This window comes from Cucurbita maxima, unplaced genomic scaffold, assembly GCF_002738345.1.
Source record: "Cucurbita maxima cultivar Rimu unplaced genomic scaffold, Cmax_1.0 Cma_Scf00031, whole genome shotgun sequence".
Lineage (NCBI taxonomy): Eukaryota > Viridiplantae > Streptophyta > Magnoliopsida > Cucurbitales > Cucurbitaceae > Cucurbita > Cucurbita maxima.
The window spans coordinates 41,756-60,170 of NW_019272047.1; the positions used below are offsets into that span (position 1 = coordinate 41,756).

General features: G+C 35.6%; 3 protein-coding genes across 4 annotated transcripts in view; 2 read left to right on the forward strand and 1 right to left on the reverse strand.

Annotated features, from left to right (window-relative positions):
- LOC111466547 (vacuolar protein-sorting-associated protein 33 homolog) overlaps window positions 1–6,368 on the forward strand; it is a 9,429-nt gene extending 3,061 nt beyond the window's left edge. The window contains exons 11-22 of the mRNA XM_023111253.1: window positions 96–147; window positions 298–354; window positions 590–652; window positions 761–867; window positions 1,496–1,618; window positions 1,701–1,782; window positions 1,897–1,967; window positions 2,985–3,065; window positions 3,766–3,823; window positions 3,952–4,013; window positions 5,370–5,463; window positions 6,089–6,368. Of these exons, the coding sequence (XP_022967021.1) occupies window positions 96–147; window positions 298–354; window positions 590–652; window positions 761–867; window positions 1,496–1,618; window positions 1,701–1,782; window positions 1,897–1,967; window positions 2,985–3,065; window positions 3,766–3,823; window positions 3,952–4,013; window positions 5,370–5,463; window positions 6,089–6,178 (940 nt within the window). The 3' untranslated portion in view covers window positions 6,179–6,368. The remainder of the gene's footprint in view (window positions 1–95; window positions 148–297; window positions 355–589; window positions 653–760; window positions 868–1,495; window positions 1,619–1,700; window positions 1,783–1,896; window positions 1,968–2,984; window positions 3,066–3,765; window positions 3,824–3,951; window positions 4,014–5,369; window positions 5,464–6,088) is intronic.
- A 91-nt stretch (window positions 6,369–6,459) lies between these two features.
- On the reverse strand, window positions 6,460–9,532 carry LOC111466546 (U-box domain-containing protein 14-like). Its single transcript, XM_023111252.1, has 4 exons — window positions 9,006–9,532; window positions 8,302–8,418; window positions 7,742–8,161; window positions 6,460–7,655 (listed from the first exon to the last, which is right to left on the reverse strand). The coding sequence occupies exons 1-4, from the start codon at window positions 9,285–9,287 to the stop codon at window positions 6,579–6,581; spliced, it is 1,896 nt and encodes a 631-aa protein (XP_022967020.1). The 5' UTR covers window positions 9,288–9,532; the 3' UTR covers window positions 6,460–6,578.
- A 5,481-nt stretch (window positions 9,533–15,013) lies between these two features.
- On the forward strand, window positions 15,014–16,965 carry LOC111466549 (thioredoxin-like 3-2, chloroplastic). 2 transcript variants are annotated; one of them, XM_023111256.1, is made up of 5 exons: window positions 15,014–15,539; window positions 15,847–15,921; window positions 16,059–16,125; window positions 16,473–16,487; window positions 16,572–16,965. In XM_023111256.1, the coding sequence occupies exons 1-5, from the start codon at window positions 15,217–15,219 to the stop codon at window positions 16,677–16,679; spliced, it is 588 nt and encodes a 195-aa protein (XP_022967024.1). In that variant the 5' UTR covers window positions 15,014–15,216; the 3' UTR covers window positions 16,680–16,965. The 2 variants fall into 2 exon arrangements, with proteins under 2 accessions (XP_022967024.1, XP_022967023.1); XM_023111255.1 differs by having other exon boundaries at window positions 15,018–15,539; window positions 16,470–16,487.
- Window positions 16,966–18,415: the final 1,450 nt, after the last annotated feature.

Consider the following 18,415-nt stretch of genomic DNA (forward strand, 5'->3'; position numbering starts at 1 on the left):
TTTTTTTTTTTTTTTTTTTTTTTTTTTTTTTTACTCCCTATCTCACTCCTATTTCTGAAGTTTGTGTTTATTTCTTTCTTCACCTGTATATCCAGTGACAAGCTGTATAAGGAAACAAGGGATCTCAACTTCGAAGTGGTTGTCCAGGTTGATCTAGTTTTATCAACTTAATTTAGTGCATTGTAATTAACTTCCTTTTTCTCTTCATCCCTTATTTTGAAGTTTGCATGTAAAATTGTTTTAACCCCCTTTCTTGAAGTTCCATTTTTTTAATTGTTATCTTCAGCACAATTGCAGATTCTACGTCAAAAAGCTATGTCCATGAAGGAGGACTATGCAGAGATGTCAACAACCGTAAGGAGTTTATTCTTTTACCATATGATTGTCATTTCCTGTATGTTCTTTTTCCAGCTCGTCATTAAGTTGTCATGTCTGTGTCATGTTGTCGTCCGTTCTGAAAGGCTTGATGCTTCTTTTTTCCTGTTGTATGATAAATTGTCAATCTAGACATTTATTTCTAATAACTCAAAGAATTAAGAAGGAAAATCTTGTTCAACAAACTTTAATTGGTAGTTCATGTCTAATGCAGACGCAGTCCGTTTCTGAGTTGAAGGACTTCGTTAAAAAGCTTAATTCGTTGCCAGAAATGACAGTAAGTATCTTCTACTTTTTCTTTTTCTTTTTTCTTCCTTGAAGACTTATCGAGGGGCATTTTTCTTACATGATAATAAAATCACTATTTGCCACAATTTCTTTCTAGAGGCACATTAACCTGGCTCAACACTTGTCGACGTTTACTTCAAAGCCATCCTTCCTTGGGCAGCTTGACATGGAACACACAATTATTGAAGCTGAAAGCTATGACATGTAAACTATTATTTTACTTGAGTTTTTGGACATAAATTGTGTTTGTTGACTTGAACTTTTGTTATATATAATTCTTGCAAGGAAAATATTGAATGCTTTATTTTCGTACGTGATGATGTAATATCCAGGAAAGGAAGGTTTATTTATGATCTTGTGCTTATATGATCAAAATTTAGAAATCTAGTTGTTGAAGTCTAAATGACAAAGCTACTTTTCATGTTCGTTGTGCAATGCCCTGCGTTTCTTGTTTGGTCTTCTTTATGGTGCTTTTGAAGTTCGTTTATGTTGACTTTTAAAAGTTAATTATCTTTTCAACTTCACATGTACTTGTTGTTTTTCCTCTATGTTTACGTTCTGCACATGCAAAGCAGTTATTATTCGAATAATTATTTAGAACAATCCTTTTTGTTTGTTTTTTTCTTTTTTTCTTTTTTTTCTTTTAATAGTACCCTGTCAAGTACATTTTTCAATTAAAGAAATCTCTTCTTTTGTTTAAAATAAAAAGTAGTTTTTAAGAACAGTTTTTAAAGAAGTCCTATAGTTATCTTGAAAAGATACTTAACTAGTGCCTACCACTTCTGTAGATTGTGTTATGTGTTGGTGAAAATATTATAGTTTCTGCCTGCAGATGTTTTGAGTACATTGAAGAATTGATTCATAAGCAGGAGCCTCTTGTTAAAGTCCTCCGTCTTCTCATCTTGCTTTCTGTTACAAATTCTGGTTTACCTAAAAAGCAATTTGACTACTTGAGGTAAGAATTATTCCATTCAGATTTTTGTTTCCTTCCATTAATTAGGATAATATTGGTGCCTTAACTTAACTTGCATTTTTAGGAGAGAAATACTTCACAGCTATGGGTTTGAACACATGGGCACATTAAATAACATTGAGAAAGCGGGATTAATTAAAAAACAGGTTGGGCCCTCTTCATCTAGATTGAGGGAATTTGTGGTGTACTTTTGAATATTCAAGATCTTACATCATCCATGAAAATGTTCAACCATGATTGTTACGGTCTATTCCTTGCAGGAGTCAAGAAGCAACTGGCTGACTATCAAACGTGCTCTGCAACTTGTTGTAGACGACACAAATACAGTCAAGTATTCTTCTTCTTCATCTTGTTACCAATTGTTTTATAGTTGGATTCTTAAATAATTTCAAGGCACATGCGGATCCGCATGCAGCAACGTTTTTTCTTTTGATATTACATTATAGTTTTGTATGTTAGCAATATGTGATATCTTTTCATCTGCTACATCGTAGAACTATGTTTTTTTATTTTAAAATTCAATATTGAAAAAGAAATGAATGCTGTCATTTTCTAATCTATTTGAAAGCTCCTAAATCCTATTGTCTTATACTTTAATGTTTCTTCCCTTTATCTTATGCTTTCCATTTTGGAATTTCTCTTCATTTATGGCTTCCAGCAGCTATGAGCTGAAACCATAAGCATATTAACTTTTACTGTCAAGATATAAAACTGTGTTGAATTAGCACTTGAGTTTTGAGTTTATATAATAATTGCTTTTGGAAAAGTAATACTCAAGTATTTGATATGGATTTCTACCATGATAGACTTGGCCAGTTAAATTTTTGCTCCAATTTAGGAGTGTTCTTCTCTTCTTTTTTTTTTCTTTTTTTTTTTCATTTAGTAAAATACTGCCTTTTTACCATTTTTCTACCTTAATTAAAAGCTTCTTATGGTTCAATATAAAATTGTGGCAGAGTTGGCCTCTACTCTACATTTAGAGGGATGTGTTCAAGAGAATTATACAAATGATGATGCATTGATGAACAAATATTATTATTTTTAAATGTTGAGTGAGCCAGATTGTAAGAAACGAAATAAAAAGGGAACATTTATCTTTTTACTCATTCGTATGAAGGGATCTTATTGTAATGGACTTTTCATTCGGGGCCTGTCTAGCGATTGTTAGCATTTTACAATTGGCACCTCTGATTCATACCCAGTTTAGAATTGCATGTGATCCTTGTTTCCACCATCTTATGCCAAAAGTGCTGCTCTACATGGTGAAATTCAGTGCAAAGTTATTCTTTACAAAACGTCTGCCTTTTTGGCTGTCAATAAATTTTGACTTCTATTTATTATGGTGCAGCCCAACTGATATTGCCTATGTCTTTTCTGGATATGCTCCTCTTAGCATTCGTCTTGTCCAGCAAGCTGTTAGGTCTGGATGGTAAGCCTTTTTTATTTTGTGAAAATTTCTAATATTTACAAGGTTAAAATATCATTTTGGTCTCCATACTTCGAAACTTATTTCATTTTAGTACGGTCCAAATTTGGTCCTTGTCCTTTCAATATAACCTAAAATTAGTATTATGGTTAGTTTCAAGTTAATTTTTATGACTTAATAAAAGAATAGGCATAATTTTCATTTAAAAAAAGACGCCATGTGAATGTATTTACCTAATTTTTAGGCAAAAAGCTTATAGGGACTAAATATTTGTACCAAAAATGAACCATGGGGACTAATTTTGAGATATATTGAAAGTAGAGGGACTAAAATGAAACAAGTCCCAAAGTGTAAGGACTAAGCAATCCTAGCCTTTTCTTGTTACACTTTTAACAATGAATATTGTGAAAAAAATGGCACAATTCTAATTTGCGATCTCATTCTAAGTAATTTTGTATTTAACTTTAATTGGGTTTGGTTTTCTGTAAGCTCTTAGGGCGGGATTGTTATAAGTGTCATTAATTTCATAAACTGTTTTCTTACTTCGCTAAATAATTTCCTTTTCCCATAATTATGTTTATTTTCATTCTCAAATTTATTCAGAAACTAAGGTATCTCTGTATGTATGTGCCTAAATTTTTGTACTTCCGGGTATGATTTACCTCCGTATTTCCAATTTCATCTCATTGCGTATATGTATCAGGCGTCCTGTTGAAGAAATTTTGAAGTTATTACCTGGGCCCCATTCAGAAACAAAGAGAGTCAGTAAATTTGTCTTCACAATTTTATGTTTTTTGTAATCTTGTTTCCTTTTATCTTGGCTTTATTTTTCATTATTCTGCTATCCTTATTTCTCTCTCCCTTTCCCGATCTTGATTTCTAAATCTAGGGTGGATTCCTTAGCAGTTCATCATACGATTCCTTGCAAGGGGCTTCAACCAGTAATGACAAGTAAGTCTCAACTCTCTCAATATATATGTTCAAGTATTGGTTGGTGTAAGACCAGTGTGATAAGATTTTATTAAAGGAAGTTCTATCCTCCAAATAATAAAGAGGCTAGTATTTATTTTAGCATTACTACAGCTGGTCGTGTAACTACCTAAAAAGAACTAACACCAACTGCCGCTACAATTCTCTAGAATCAGAATGAAAGGTTAGAAATCACAACTCTCCACAATGGTATGATATTGTCCACTTTGAGCATAAGCAATCATAGATTTGCGTTGGGCTTCCCCAAAAGGCCTCATACCAATGGAGATGTATTCCTTACTTATAAACTCATGATCATTCCCTAAATTAGCCAGGGTAGGATTCCCTCCCAAAAATTCTCAGCAATCCTTAACTCTCCATAATGGTATGATATTGTCCATTTTGAGCATCATGGCTTTGCGTTGGGCTTCTCCAAAAGGCCTCATACCAATGGAGATGTATTCCTTATAAACCCATGATCGTTCCCTAAATTAGCCAATGTAGGACTCCCTCCCAACAATTCTCAACAATCCTCCCCTCGAACAAAGTACCCAGTATAGAGCCTCTCCCGAGGCCTATGGAGCCCTCGAATAGTCTCCCTTTACTCGAGACTCGCAACTTCTTTGTTCGATATTTGAGTCATTTCTTACTACACCCTTTGTTTAACACTTGAGTCATTTCTTACTACACCTTCAAGGCTCACAACTTCTTTGTTCGATATTTGAGAATCCTATTGACATGGCTAAGTTAAAGGTGTGGCTCTGATACCATGTTAGGAATCACATCCCTCCACAATGGTATGATATTGTCCACTTTAAGCATAAGCTCTTGTGGCTTTGTTTTGGGCTTCCCCAAAAGACCTTGTACCAATGTAGATGTATTCCTTACTTATAAACTCATGATCATTCCCTAAATTAGCCAATGTGGGACTCCCTCCTAACAATCCTCGACATGCAAGAAGTCAAAATCCAGAAAACAAGGCAAAACAATTACAAGTGTAGCCCCTTTACAAAAAGTCAAGTATTATATCTTATACTGGAGTAGGGTGTTTTGGTCCTCTGGTTTTGCAATGTCCAACTTATTTGCTCGTGACTTAACGAATATGGATACAGAAATTGTGGAGTTTCTTTGTTTAAGAAGTGAGCTTCAGTATCATTGATATATTGGCTGTGAATTTGTTATATCATATAATATTGATCAGTATGCGATGCTTGTTTTCAAAATTACTACGCTAAAGAAAACCGAGAATAGACAATCGTTAATACAGTTTCCTCATAATGCACTGGTGAGTACTTCATTGATTTGACTTTGACAATTAAATGCTTCAACTTCTCATAGAGTGACGGATGGAAGGCGCACAGTCGTTCTCGTCGTTTTTATTGGAGGAGTCACATTTGCTGAGATTTCTGCTCTTCGATTTCTCAGTGGTCAGGTATGGAATTAACATTTTCTATTAAATTTTGTTGATCTTGTATGAGTTTAGAAAGTTTGATTTAATTAGTAAACTTGTTAGAACAGTTAACGTGAAGGTAGAAAATATTAGGAAGTTAATTTTCCAAAATAAAGAAATATTAAGAAACATTTTCTTTCGAATACAAGCTAAATTGCCCTAGTTATCATGTATCTATAATTAATCCGAATAATTGATATTGACATGTACATTAATGATAACATGTTACTGGAAGAGAGCAAATCAATGGTGTTTCATGTTTGTCACTTACGGTCATAACTTTGCATATGACCAGTAAGAGTTGGTCATATCTGTATAAGAACGTAACAGACCGAACGTGCCTAGCCATTTCTTCCATCAGCACAAACTGCTTCGCTGGAACGCCTACCTTAGTCATCTTTAGCTAAGAATGAAGGATATCTGCCATAGCTTGTCTAGTTGAATTCTAACGGGTTTTACGTCCAACTGAACCGAATCGAATTGAATCAACTGGATATGATTATCCTGCTGTTTTTAGGGGAAATCTCGATGCATTGTGTTCGGTATATGTTTCTTTGTAGGGCTTTCCCCCCCCAGAAATTCTCATTCGATTGTTCTCGTCTTGCAGGAGGGAATGGCCTACGAGTTGATAGTTGGTACCACGAAGATAGTTAGTGGCAATAGCTTGACTGAATCATTCATGGAGAAGTTAGGCTAGTTGTGTTTCTAAAAGGGAAATAAATCATTCATACATCTAAGCTTTTTATCTAATTTGATCTGCAATGCTCTCAAACCTTTTTGGTTCACTTAATACTTTGATCTTTTTGTCTCGTTTTTTTCTCTTTTGATTGAGATTAGTCGACCGTGACAATACAGAGTGTTGGTTTGCCCCTGTTCTTGCAGTAACCTGTATCCAAAAAACATGACCCAAGAGTGTAAAAATCCTCTTATTTTCTATGATTTGATATTCCATTTCTGATTACTTCAAAAGAACAGCCATTTGTGTAAGTAATCTTAGCACTTTCTTCACTAAATTTCAAACAAGAATTACATAATTCTACATGAAAATTTCTTCATTATAAATACAGTAATATTGTAGTATTATTAATGCCTTATAACTACAAGGGTGAAGATGGTCCATCAAAGCGTTGAAAGAGCTCTAGAATGCTTCCTGCTTTTCTCTTTGCTCTGTCTGTGCCATTCTCAGATACTTCTTTCAGTGCCTCTTCTGCACCATGCTCCCTAGCTAGCTTCAACTGCTCGAAATCGGTACTGCAAAGTGACCACAGCACGGCTGCAGCGTTTTCCCGGTTCCGTGGCGAACCAGTTTTGATGAACTCTAATAGAACCGCCATCGGCTCGGCTTGCCCTATTGCTACCTTTCCTTCATGGTGAGTTGCAAGAATGGCCAGAATAGCTAGAGCTTCATCCACCATGCCACCTCCAGTATCTTTCAGAAATCCCATGAGTGGACTCACAATGCCTGCTCTTAGAGCCCTTGCTTTGTTTCCCTGATAGATTGAAAGATTGAAGATAGCAGTGGCAGCGTCCTTCTTTCCTCTGGGAGTACCTTCACAAAGCAAGCTTATGAGAGCAGGAATCGCCCCAGCTACTCCGATGGCGACCTTGTTCTCGTCTATCACGGATAAGCTGAAAAGGGTCGCAGCTGCATTTTCCCTTGCTTCCATGCTGCCATTTTTCAGTACTTCAACAATAGCAGGAATGGCTCGGAGATCAACAATCGTTCTTTTGTTACTGTCGTTGATCGAAAGATTCAATAGTGCTGTAACTGCATGCTCCTGAGTCCTAGTATCGTTTGAAGATAATAGTTCGACGAGGAACGGAATGGCTCCCGCCTCGGCGATACAAATTCTGTTATCGGAATTCCTCTTCGCTAGTAGTCGGAGCTCACCAGCAGCTGATCTTTTCTGTTCTGGAGATCCATTAACCAGTTTTAGCAGTAATGCGTCGATAGTAGCCCGATCGCAGTCTGAAATACTGCTTCCGGGTTTCTTGCTTCTGCAGTTACCTTGCTTCCTAGGCAGTTCAACGCCATTGTTCTCACACCACAAAGAAATCAGGCTCTTCAAGACGTAATTTGGTGTTAAGGCTGTATGTTGTAAAGCTTGCTGCGTTTTTGGACAGGTTTTGTGCCCTGCATCCAACCATTTCTGAATGCAAGATCTCTCGTACGTCTGCAAGAGGTCACACGGTAGCGAGACGAATAAAAATAACAATGAGTAAAAAAAAAAAACATTGCATCAGTCAATACGACGCTCACCTGCCCAGTCGAGACAATGACGGGATCCCTCATTAATTCAAGAGATATGGGGCACCTGAAATCGTCGGGGATGACAGGAGATCTGTGTTTAATAGTCGTACTTTTTTCATCTTGAGAAGTTTCAACTTCGGGGTTTTCTGATTGTACATAATCCTTCAACTTCTTTAAAACGGACGACAGTTTACCAAAAACATCCCCCGGGTCTCCTCCATCGATCGAGATCACCAGCTCATGGATAGCTAACGACTCTTTCTTCAGATCGTTTATACTCCGAAGATGCAGTTTTTCAGAAACTCTTCTCAATATCGCAGGGTCAGGATCTTTTTCTTCCTCTAACATGACCAAATCCTTGCCTAACTCTGCATCAGCTGAACCTACTCTCTCTTTCGCTCGTTTGAATTGCGCATGAACAAGTTCGGTCTGAAACGGATCGAATAAGCAAAGTTCATCATTGGTAACTGGTAAGTGTATAACTCATCCAACTCAACTCATCAAAAGTTGATTCTAAGCATAGCAAACCTTATACACAATGAACATTCAAGGAGAGATAATAACCGTACCTGTTCTCGAACCTCATCCGAGATCCCGAGCTTGTCGATGGGAAGCTTGCTAAGTGCTGCTTCAATATCTTCAGTCATATGATGAAACTCAAGTACTAATTTCTCTAATTTCGAAGCCTGAGATGCAATAGTTCAATGAATTCAGGTAATAAGTTCAAAACAACTTGAGATCTTTTAATAAAAGTGTGGAAACCTCTCCATAGCAGAAAATCCAAGGAGAACAATATTTGTTAGCGGTGGGTTTGGGTTGTTACAAATGATATCAAAACTAGATACCGAGCGATGTGCTAACAAGAATGCTGAGTCATGAAGGGAGGTGGACAGGGACAGTATGTTAACAAGGACATTGGGCCTCAAAGATGGTGGATTGGAGTCCCACATCGATTGGAGAAGGGAACGAGAGCCAACGAAGATGCTGGTTCCCGAAGGATTCCACTCCGGAGAACAAAGCATTCTTTATAAGGATGTGGAAACTTCTAGTAGACGTCACAAACACAATTGAATGCCATATAATCACCAAAGCTAGAGATTAACAAGGCTTTTTTCTTCAAACAATGAAGTTCCTTGGCTGATCAACTTCTTGTTCTTCAATGAAATGATCAAATTTTCCAGAAGATTCACAGTTTCATCATCTCAGATTCCCAGCATCCAAACACAAAATTCAAGAACGCGAAACTTACAAGAACCAAAACAGAATTCAATACCTGAAATAGCTTGCTACCTCGGCTGACCGATCTAAGAAACTCTGCAGCAGAATCCAAAGCAATTTTCAGCAACTCCAAACCCTTAAGAACATCTAATTCAAGTTCTTCATCTCCATCTCTCAATTCCTCAAACAAAGGGCTTAACAGCTTCACTCTTCGAATCAAATCCCCATACACCTTCTTGCATATGCCGTTATACTCAGGAAGCCCCGAAATCTCCCTCAAAGACTCCCCCAGTTGACTCACCACCATGTCTTTCAGGTCCTTCCCCGATGGACCCATCTCGATTTCCTGCAAAATGGTTAAGAATCGCCCTCGAATCCCTTGAATTCGAGGATTTTAAGAAGACCCAGATGAGAGAATCCGTTCAATTTCGATTGAACTGTTCAAACTAGGACGATTTAGTAAGAAATTTAGAACAGGGGCGCGTGGAAAACTCCATGGATGTTGAATTTGAAGATGGGTTAATGAAGAACGGTTGTATTTATAGTGCTGCCATTGAGGTAAAGTAATTGAATCACGAAAGATGAAGTTTTAGGCTTAGGTGAGCCATCGAGGGAGATGATTTCATTTGACATTGAATTGGGCAAATTTATATTTAATATTTGAGGGCTACGTGATGTAACTTTTTTGGACATTGGAGAAGACTTCGGCCGCTTAGGGCATGTTACGGTTGAATTTCTGACTAGACTTTTAACGAAAAAACACATAGAGATCGTATGGATATGAAAAATTTTGCTATCGACGTTGCTAACGATGATGTGGGAGCTGGTGCCAACTTAATATGTGGACGTCGAGGAGATGGTTGTGATCTTCCTACTCGTCGTTGTGCACGATATGAATAAATGAATGATGAAGTGAATAGAATACTGCGAAGATAATTTGTGAGATTTGACACGTCAGTGTCTAGACACTTCAATGTTGTTTTAGATGTGATGATTAAACTTAAAGTGAGATCGCACGTCAGTTGAAGAGGGGAACGAATCATTTATTACAAGGGTGTAGAAACCTCTCCCTAGTCGATGAGTTTTAAAATCTTGAGGGGAAGTCCTTGAAGGGAAAACCCAAAGACGACAAGATCTGCTATTAGTGGGTTTGGACTGTTACGAATGATATTAGAGCCAGACATAGGGCGGTGTGCCAACATTGACGCTAGCCCCCAAAGGGGTGGATTGTGAGATTCCACATTGGTTTGAGAGGGGAACGAACCACTTCTTATAAGTTACACTTAAGTTGATCACGAACACCTCCACAGATGAAAAATAGTGATGGTTTGAGGTTCCACAACTTCTCCGCTCATTTCCAATACTGATCGTGAAACACCATGAGCAGCAGAATGTTGAGGTCTGAAATTCGAAATGAAATTTGTACTTGCATTACCTAATTCTTCGAACTATATATATGATTTCACGGTTCAACCACTAAAACCAAATCTCTTATTCTATCGCAACTAAAGTCAACATAATTGTAGTAATCGCCTATGCTACATGACTAGAAATGTGAGATTGTCACAAATGCCCTTATCGTGTGTTCCCAAAACTATGAATTCATATTCATCCTCCCTCGATGGGCCACGGTTGGATTGAAGGTCCCAAGTAGTAAATAATTGAATTTTCACTTCGACCCTATACGTACATGAACAATACATACCTAAGTGTGAGTATTTATATTTTTTATGTATTTGATATCCGTCATCCCAATATATAAGAATTTTTGGCTCTACCGTGAAGATAATGGTACCATGTGATTTATTGTCCATTAAGATTTATATTCTAAAGTCTCGTAATTAATTATTTTACTATTATTTTATTTATCATTTATAACTTTTGTAATTGATTCAATATATCTATCATTTTGATGAACCGAACATTCTTTTATAAGAGTGTGGAAACTTCTCCCTCTCCCCAGCGTACGCGTTTTAAAAATCTTGAGGGGAAGCCCGAAAATGAAAGTCCAAAGAAGACATTATCTGCTAGCGATTGGCCTAGGCCGTTATAAATGGTATCAGAGCCCAACATTGGACGATGTGCCAGCGATGAGGCTGTTCTCCGAAGGGGGTAGACACAAGGAGGTGGTATACCAGTAAGGATGCTGGCCTCGTCCAGCAAGGAGACTGTTCCTTGAAGGGGGGCTGACACGAAGAGACGGTGTGTCAGTAAGGACGTTGGACCCTGAAAATGATAAATTTGGTGGGGTCCTACATCAATTAGAGAAAGTAACAAGGACGTTGAGCCTTAAAGGAGGGATGGATTGTGATATCCCACATCGGTTGAGGAAGAGAATGAAAGTGTGGAAACTTCTCGGTATCAGACCCTTTATTTAGATATATATATATATATATATATATATTATTTGAAATAGTGATATTTTCTATTTACACGTTGAATATTGGAAAATGGAAATGAAGCGAGTCAATTGCGCGTATACACTAAACGTGGCCAATAAATCACGCGCCGCCGAAGAGAGAGAGACACCAGTGGGCCCTCCTTCTAGATATCTAATTCCACGTATTATTAATTTAATTTCAAAATAATAATATTATATTTAAAAACCAAACAACACAAGCAAGCATTTTTTTAGTTTAAAATTTAGTTCTTTGATTTTTTATCTTGTTTTTATTTTGGTTGTTAGATCTCTTTTGAAATTTTGATTAAGTCCCTCCATTATTATTTATATTAATTTATAATTTAAATTTAAAAATTAAAATTTAGTTAATAAAATCTTTTAAATAGAGTTTTAATAAATTATAAGATTAATTCGAATAATATTTAAAATTAAAAAGACTACCTTCTAACTTTTTTTTTATTAAAAAAAAAAATATATAAAGACCTGACTTATCGTAATGACTTTTGTTATGACTTTTTTAACACTGACTAAATATGAATTTTTGGAACGTTCAAAATTAATAATTAAACAAGAATTTATGTTTAAAATAAAAATATATTATTGGACTAATATTTTAAAACTAAATTTTAATAAAGATAATATTTTGGTCTCTAAATAATATATATATATATATTTATTTATTTAATTATTTTTAAAAGGATACTTTATTTAGGTTCAACTTTCTATGAAATTAATAATTTAGTTATATATATATATTAATTCATAAAAATTAAAAATAAGTTAAAAGTAGTTTCAATAAAATTTAAAATTTATCTATACCGTCCCCATTAATAATTTAATAAAATATAAAATAGTTTTTATATAAAATTAATAAGACAAGATGACAACTATTTACGCTATTAAATATAATTAATTGTACTTAACTTATCTTATTGCTATTTTATTTTTATAATAATTTTTTAACAATTTATTGATTATGTAAAATACCCTTATATGATTCTTTTAAAATATTTCAAAATTTGTAATTTCTTCGATTAAATTAAATAGTAATTAAAAGTTTAGAGTAACAGATCGAACCAATCTGCTTTTAGAACGACATGTAATATCTTATTAACTAAGTATGCTCGAATAAGTCATTCAAATAAGTTGTGTTATATATATACTTTTGATGGCTGTGGACTTGCGATTGTACTGCATTCACTTCCGTAAGTTAACTCAATTCATTCTTACGTCGCCTATGGCCAAACGACGTATGCTCGAGCCTCTATCCCTAGCTCAAGAAGAAAGTTTTAGGAAACCGAGCTGAGAGATTTCGAAAGAGAGTTTTGAAAGCAAGATTTGAGAGATTGAAATTGGTGTTATATGTGATGCAAACAAAAAGGCAATGACAACGACTTACAACCTATAACTATCGAGTAAGGAGAAGTTGACATATATATATATATATATATATATATATATATATATATATATATATATAGCGCTTTGGAATCGGAACATAAATTAAAAAATTAAAATATAACTTTATTTTTTTTTTCTCTTAATTGGATTTTTACATAAATACTATAAACTTTGGTATAACTACAAATATATAATTAGTAGTATTGAAAAAGTATGCGTAAGATTTCTAATATTTGTATGTCCGATTTTTTTCACGACATGTTTGAGCATACAATCGAAACAAGAGGCAGACTATTCCTACGATCACTGGGAGCAGAATACCTCATTCGACCTTTAGGTTTGCAACTTCGAATAATGCGATTGGACATTGGTGGCTTTGCATCCATACCATTAGGAACCTCAAAAGCAACAAAATCATTAGAATTCGGAGGCATGAAAATCGACGAACCAAATCCTACCATGGTAGTAGCTTCAGATGTTGATGGTGCAGATTCTCCATCGAACGTGATTGTAGATGTGGACGGAGTAGGAATTATTGGGAACGAGACAGTAGAAGGTGAAGAAGTCGATATCATTGCTAGATCACTCGATTCTACGTTAAGCATGGCTCGAGATGTTGCCATGGATGTGAAAGGAGAAGAGAGAGCAAAAAGGAAGAACACGAACAAGAAAAGACCGTGTCGTAGAGCCATTAACGAAGAACGAACGCTAATGAAATTAAATTTTTAGATTTAGTGATGACATTGTGACCCGACCGAACATTTAAATAGGGCGGAAGAGAGGGAGTAAAGGTCAATAACTTTTAAAATGCACCGCTGTCATGCATAAGGTGTTTCTATGCTCGTGCATTTCATAACTACAAGAAGTCAACTACTTTGACCAATTTCCTTCCGACATACCAACGTGGACCATACCTTCTCCATTTTGTTTCTAATAATTAATACGTGGAATATTATGATTGGTCCACGTGGAGTAGTAGTAGCTTACCTGTTTAGACGGCATAAGAAAAGTGGGACACGGACTAAAATGTTCGAGGGATATCAGCTTCCCAGCTTAATCTGGCGCCACGTGTAATCATGATGGACGATCTTGTCCACGCGGAAGATCTCAACCACCCATCCTCGTCATCAAACCTGTGACTAAAAAGATAAGATCCTAAACCCGTGCTATCTTCCACATTTCTCGGATGATCAATCCGCCAGCCTGGCAATATAATTTAGAGAAAAATATAATTTAATCCTAATAATTATAACATATAATTTTTTTTATATATAAATATTAATTTTGATTAATTAGTTCACTTAATTAATTTTTCAAAAATAGATTATTTGTCTCATTTAATTTTTATAAATATTTATTTTTTTTTTTAAAGTGAACTCGAAATTAGGGCTTATTGGGCTTGCAACTAATCACTATGAAATCCGTAGAAGCCCAATACTACATAGTGGGCCTTAAGACCGACAATACATAGTGGGCCTTAAGCCCAAACAAATTGAATTAGTAAATTATATATATATTGTATTAATTTTTTGCATCTACTAAAATAAGTAATTATACATTTAAATAATTAAGTTTATAAATTTGGAAATTTGAAAAAAAATATATTTAAATAAATTAATTGGTTTAAATTTAATTTTCCTATAACAATATAAAATAAAATGCATTAAAAAAATATAAAGGGGCATGACCAAAACCCCACTTTTTTTTTTTTTTTTAATATGAAAAGAATTATTTTTCGGATGCATGAAAATAAGTTATTCCATTTTAGGACTGCATTCTTCATCCATCGCTCGTGTGACATAATATAATTTGTTGTCAATTTAAATATATTTAAATAAATTAAATAATAATTATTATTTAAAAATTTTATAGTTAAATCTGTCGATATTCTTTTCTTTTCGAAGTCATTTAAAATTAATGATAGATTTTAATTTTATTAAAAATAAAAAAATATGAATAAATTTTCCTAACAACCTGATTGGTTAATTTTAATTTTAATATGAATTATTTGGATTAGGTTAATTTATTAATTATTTTATAAACACAGTTTTATTAAAAAGAAAAAAAAAAAAGTCAATTGTGTGAAGGTAGGAGTTCAACCTATGAGAATATAATAGAATTCAATTTCTAATTTCCTATGACTTTTCAATTTTCCGTTTAATAATAATAATAATAAAAAATAAAAATAAAAGCCTAAGAATGCATGCGGCAGCCACCCACGACTTGAGTTTTAATTAATTAATTTGTTTTATTTTATTCGGTTTTTTCGTTTCTTCTTCCACAAAATGGCGTTTTGTTGAAGGTTTTACAGCTTGGGAGATCGATCAGGAACAATCCTTCAACTGACTCTGAATCTCCCGGTGGGACCCACCGGAACCCTCTTCAACAGGCCGCCGGCGCCGCCACCCTCCGACCATTTCTTTTTCGTTTCTGTTGCCGTTTCCTAATTCTTCATCCTTCCGAAATGGTGAAAGTTTTGCCTGTTCACTTCGGAACCTTGAAATCTTTCCCTAAATTAGACGCTCGTTTTGATCTTCCGGCGGCCAAGCTCACTGTCTCTGGTTTCAACAGGCTTCCTCTGTCCCAAAAATTTCCGCCGCTTTCCTTGAAAGTTTCTGCGACTGGTGAGAAGATTTCGGTGCTTGGAGATTGGACCCAAGAGAGTTCCCTGCAGTTTTGTGATGAATCTCCTGTGTCGATCGAGCTCAAGTCCATTTGTAGTGAACTTGAGTTCGATAAGGCTATTACGGATGCAGAGAAACGAAACGAGCCCGTGATTATTGTATGGTATGTATGCATTTCTTGTCGGCTTTTCTGGGAAATGTTCACTTAATTACGAAGGTTTCTTCCAGAGCAGAGAAAGAAATGTAAACGATGTGAATGCATTTGACCTTGACTGGATAGTGTTTGATCAGAAATTTATCTGTTTATCAGGAAAAATTGTCCTCAATTGCTTGATTTTCCCTTGCAATTTCATTGATTGTGATCATTTTGAATTGAACGATTTGATATTTTTTGTCCAGTTTTCATTACCAGCATTTCAAGCAGTATTTTATATTCTTTTGTTGAAAAATGAGTTCGTGTGGATCTGTAGGATGGCAAACTGGTGCAGAAATTATATTTATCTAAAGCCCCAATTGGAAAGATTGGCTGCTGATTATTACCCCAGGTTAGCTCTTAGCTCATTTTTCATCAACTGAATGTAAAATATGAATTGTATCATCATTTTCCAAGCGCTGGATAATGCTTAGAAGACCAGTGTGCTAAGTACTTACTGAAATTGTGCATGTGCTTGATCAATTGTAGATTGCAATTCTACTGCATTGATGTCAATATGGTGCCTCACAAGCTAGTTGTTCGTGCAGGATTAGCTGTAAGTTCTTTCCAAAGCTTTTCGATGTTTCTTCCATTTTGTTTGTGTTGCCATAAATCTTTATAAGGGAGTTGAGTTCTGATAAATCCAATGGATATTGTTCTTGAGGTTCTGTTTACAATTGAAGTTAGACTCGTGTTTCGTTGCCTTCTCGAACATATACAATTTACGGTTCAATCATAGGAGACATAGGACATGTTGAGCCTTTGTTACTTTGATGAATTTGCATCTGTTTTGATGTTTATTAACATTCAATCTTTCCATTCATGGGTCTACAAGTTCTAATAGTTTCAAATTTTCACTTTTCTTCATGTATCTCTACTGTTCGTTTTTTAATCTACCAGAAGATGCCAGCCATACAGGTGAGTTTCTTCCCGATCAGATATCTTACAACTGGAATCCCTCCTCTCTACTAATGTCAAGATCTTGATTATGTTTGTTTGCAGCTATGGAAGGATAGTAAGAAACAAGACGAGGTGATTGGTCTCTACAAAGCATATTTAGTTGTCAATGACGTTCAGAAAATGATTGAGCGTGAGCTTACAGGCGAGTAACTTACGATTCATTCTTACCCGCATCGTCTTACCCACTTTGTGGTATTAGAATTGATTTGACAGCATCTCACAGAAATTCCTTTCTGCTTATATTCATCAACATAAAGAAGAAGGCCTGGCTTGCCCTCTTGCCAAGTTTTTTTCATTACAGATATCATTTCTTTGTTGTCATAAGGTGGATGATCTAACATGTATGTCCAATTCTTATCGATATATGTATTCGTTGTCACATTATGAGGATGTCTTATATGAAAGGCTTTACCAGCGTTTTTACACCATTCATTTACATTATATCTGATATGCAGATTCTCCTGTTCTGTGTTGGTAGATTAATTTAGTTGTTCTAGCATGTCTTTCTTGAGGCTTCTGGATCTCTCTGCACTTTTACCTTTTATTATGGTTGAAAAATTGATGGAGAATTCTACATAGTGCGTTGAAAAGCTCTTTAGGAATGAATTAGAGGGACCCATGAATACTGAAAAAGGTTACAAATGGTGGTCCTAGAGGTTCTTTTCTTTACATTTTTTTAGAGCTTTTCTTTTCTGATTCTTCTTTTCGAAGAACTTCTTTTAGGGTTTGAGGGGAACTAGTTTTATTGGAAGGGGTGTTATTGTAACGGACCAAGCCCACCGTTAGCGGATATTATCCATTTTGGGTTTTCCCTTTCGGGCTTTCCCTTAAGATTTTTCGAAACACATTTACTAGGGAGAGGTATCCACGCCCTTATAAAGGAAAAGCCTTATAGTTTTATTGGAAGGGGGTGTTATTGTAACGACCCAAGCCCACCGTTAGCATATATTGTCCGCATTTATTAGGGAGAGGTTTCCACACCTTTATAAAAAAAGAGTCTTGTAATTTTATTGGAACGGATGTTATTGTAACGGGCCAAGCCCACTACTAGTAGATATTATTGTTCTCTTTGGGTTTTTCTTCTCGGGCTTTCTCTTAAGGTTTTTAAAACGCATTTATCAGGGGAGGTTTCCACACCTTTATAAAGAATGCTTCGTTTTTCTCTCCAATTGATGTAGGATCTAACCGTTATGGTTCGTTGTGTGGGGGAGTTGGGAAGGCATCACAATCAGCATAAACCCAAGTGGTTGAAAAAGTAATAGCACTTCAAAGTTGATGGGCACCGCATCCAACTTTCTTCTTGACCCACCAAACCAAACCTCCCACTTAATAAATGGGAACAATGTTTTCTCACCTCACCTTTCCAAGATCATATTGCCAAGAAACTGCCAATAACTTTTGAGCTATATTATGTTACTCTCTTCTTCTGATCTTCTTCTGATCTTTCGAGTTGGTTTCCGGGGAATTGTTGGGAGAACTTATTCGAGGAGGGAGGCTAATTGCCACGGGATTAGATATATGAGATAGAACAAAAGAGTTATGATTATACAACCGTTCAGGTATCAGTGTGGTAGTCACATTGAATAATTTTTTGTCCTCTTGAGATGGTCGGAGATATTTGGATAACGAAGTGTGAGGACTCATTACGAGTATTTATTATTATACTTAACGCAAGCACCACTTAGGTCATAATATCTTTCTCGAACAATAGTCGTGGGGAAACATCGGGAACCAAAATATCTTTCTTCGGAGCCGTTTCTTGTCCCGCCTCCCTGCCCCTGCATAGTTGCTTTGCTTTTAGGGGTTCGGAAGAGAAATATGATTGAATAATGTCCGGGTTCGATCGATATTCTCCAATAATTGTCCATAAACTGATGTACTCGTTA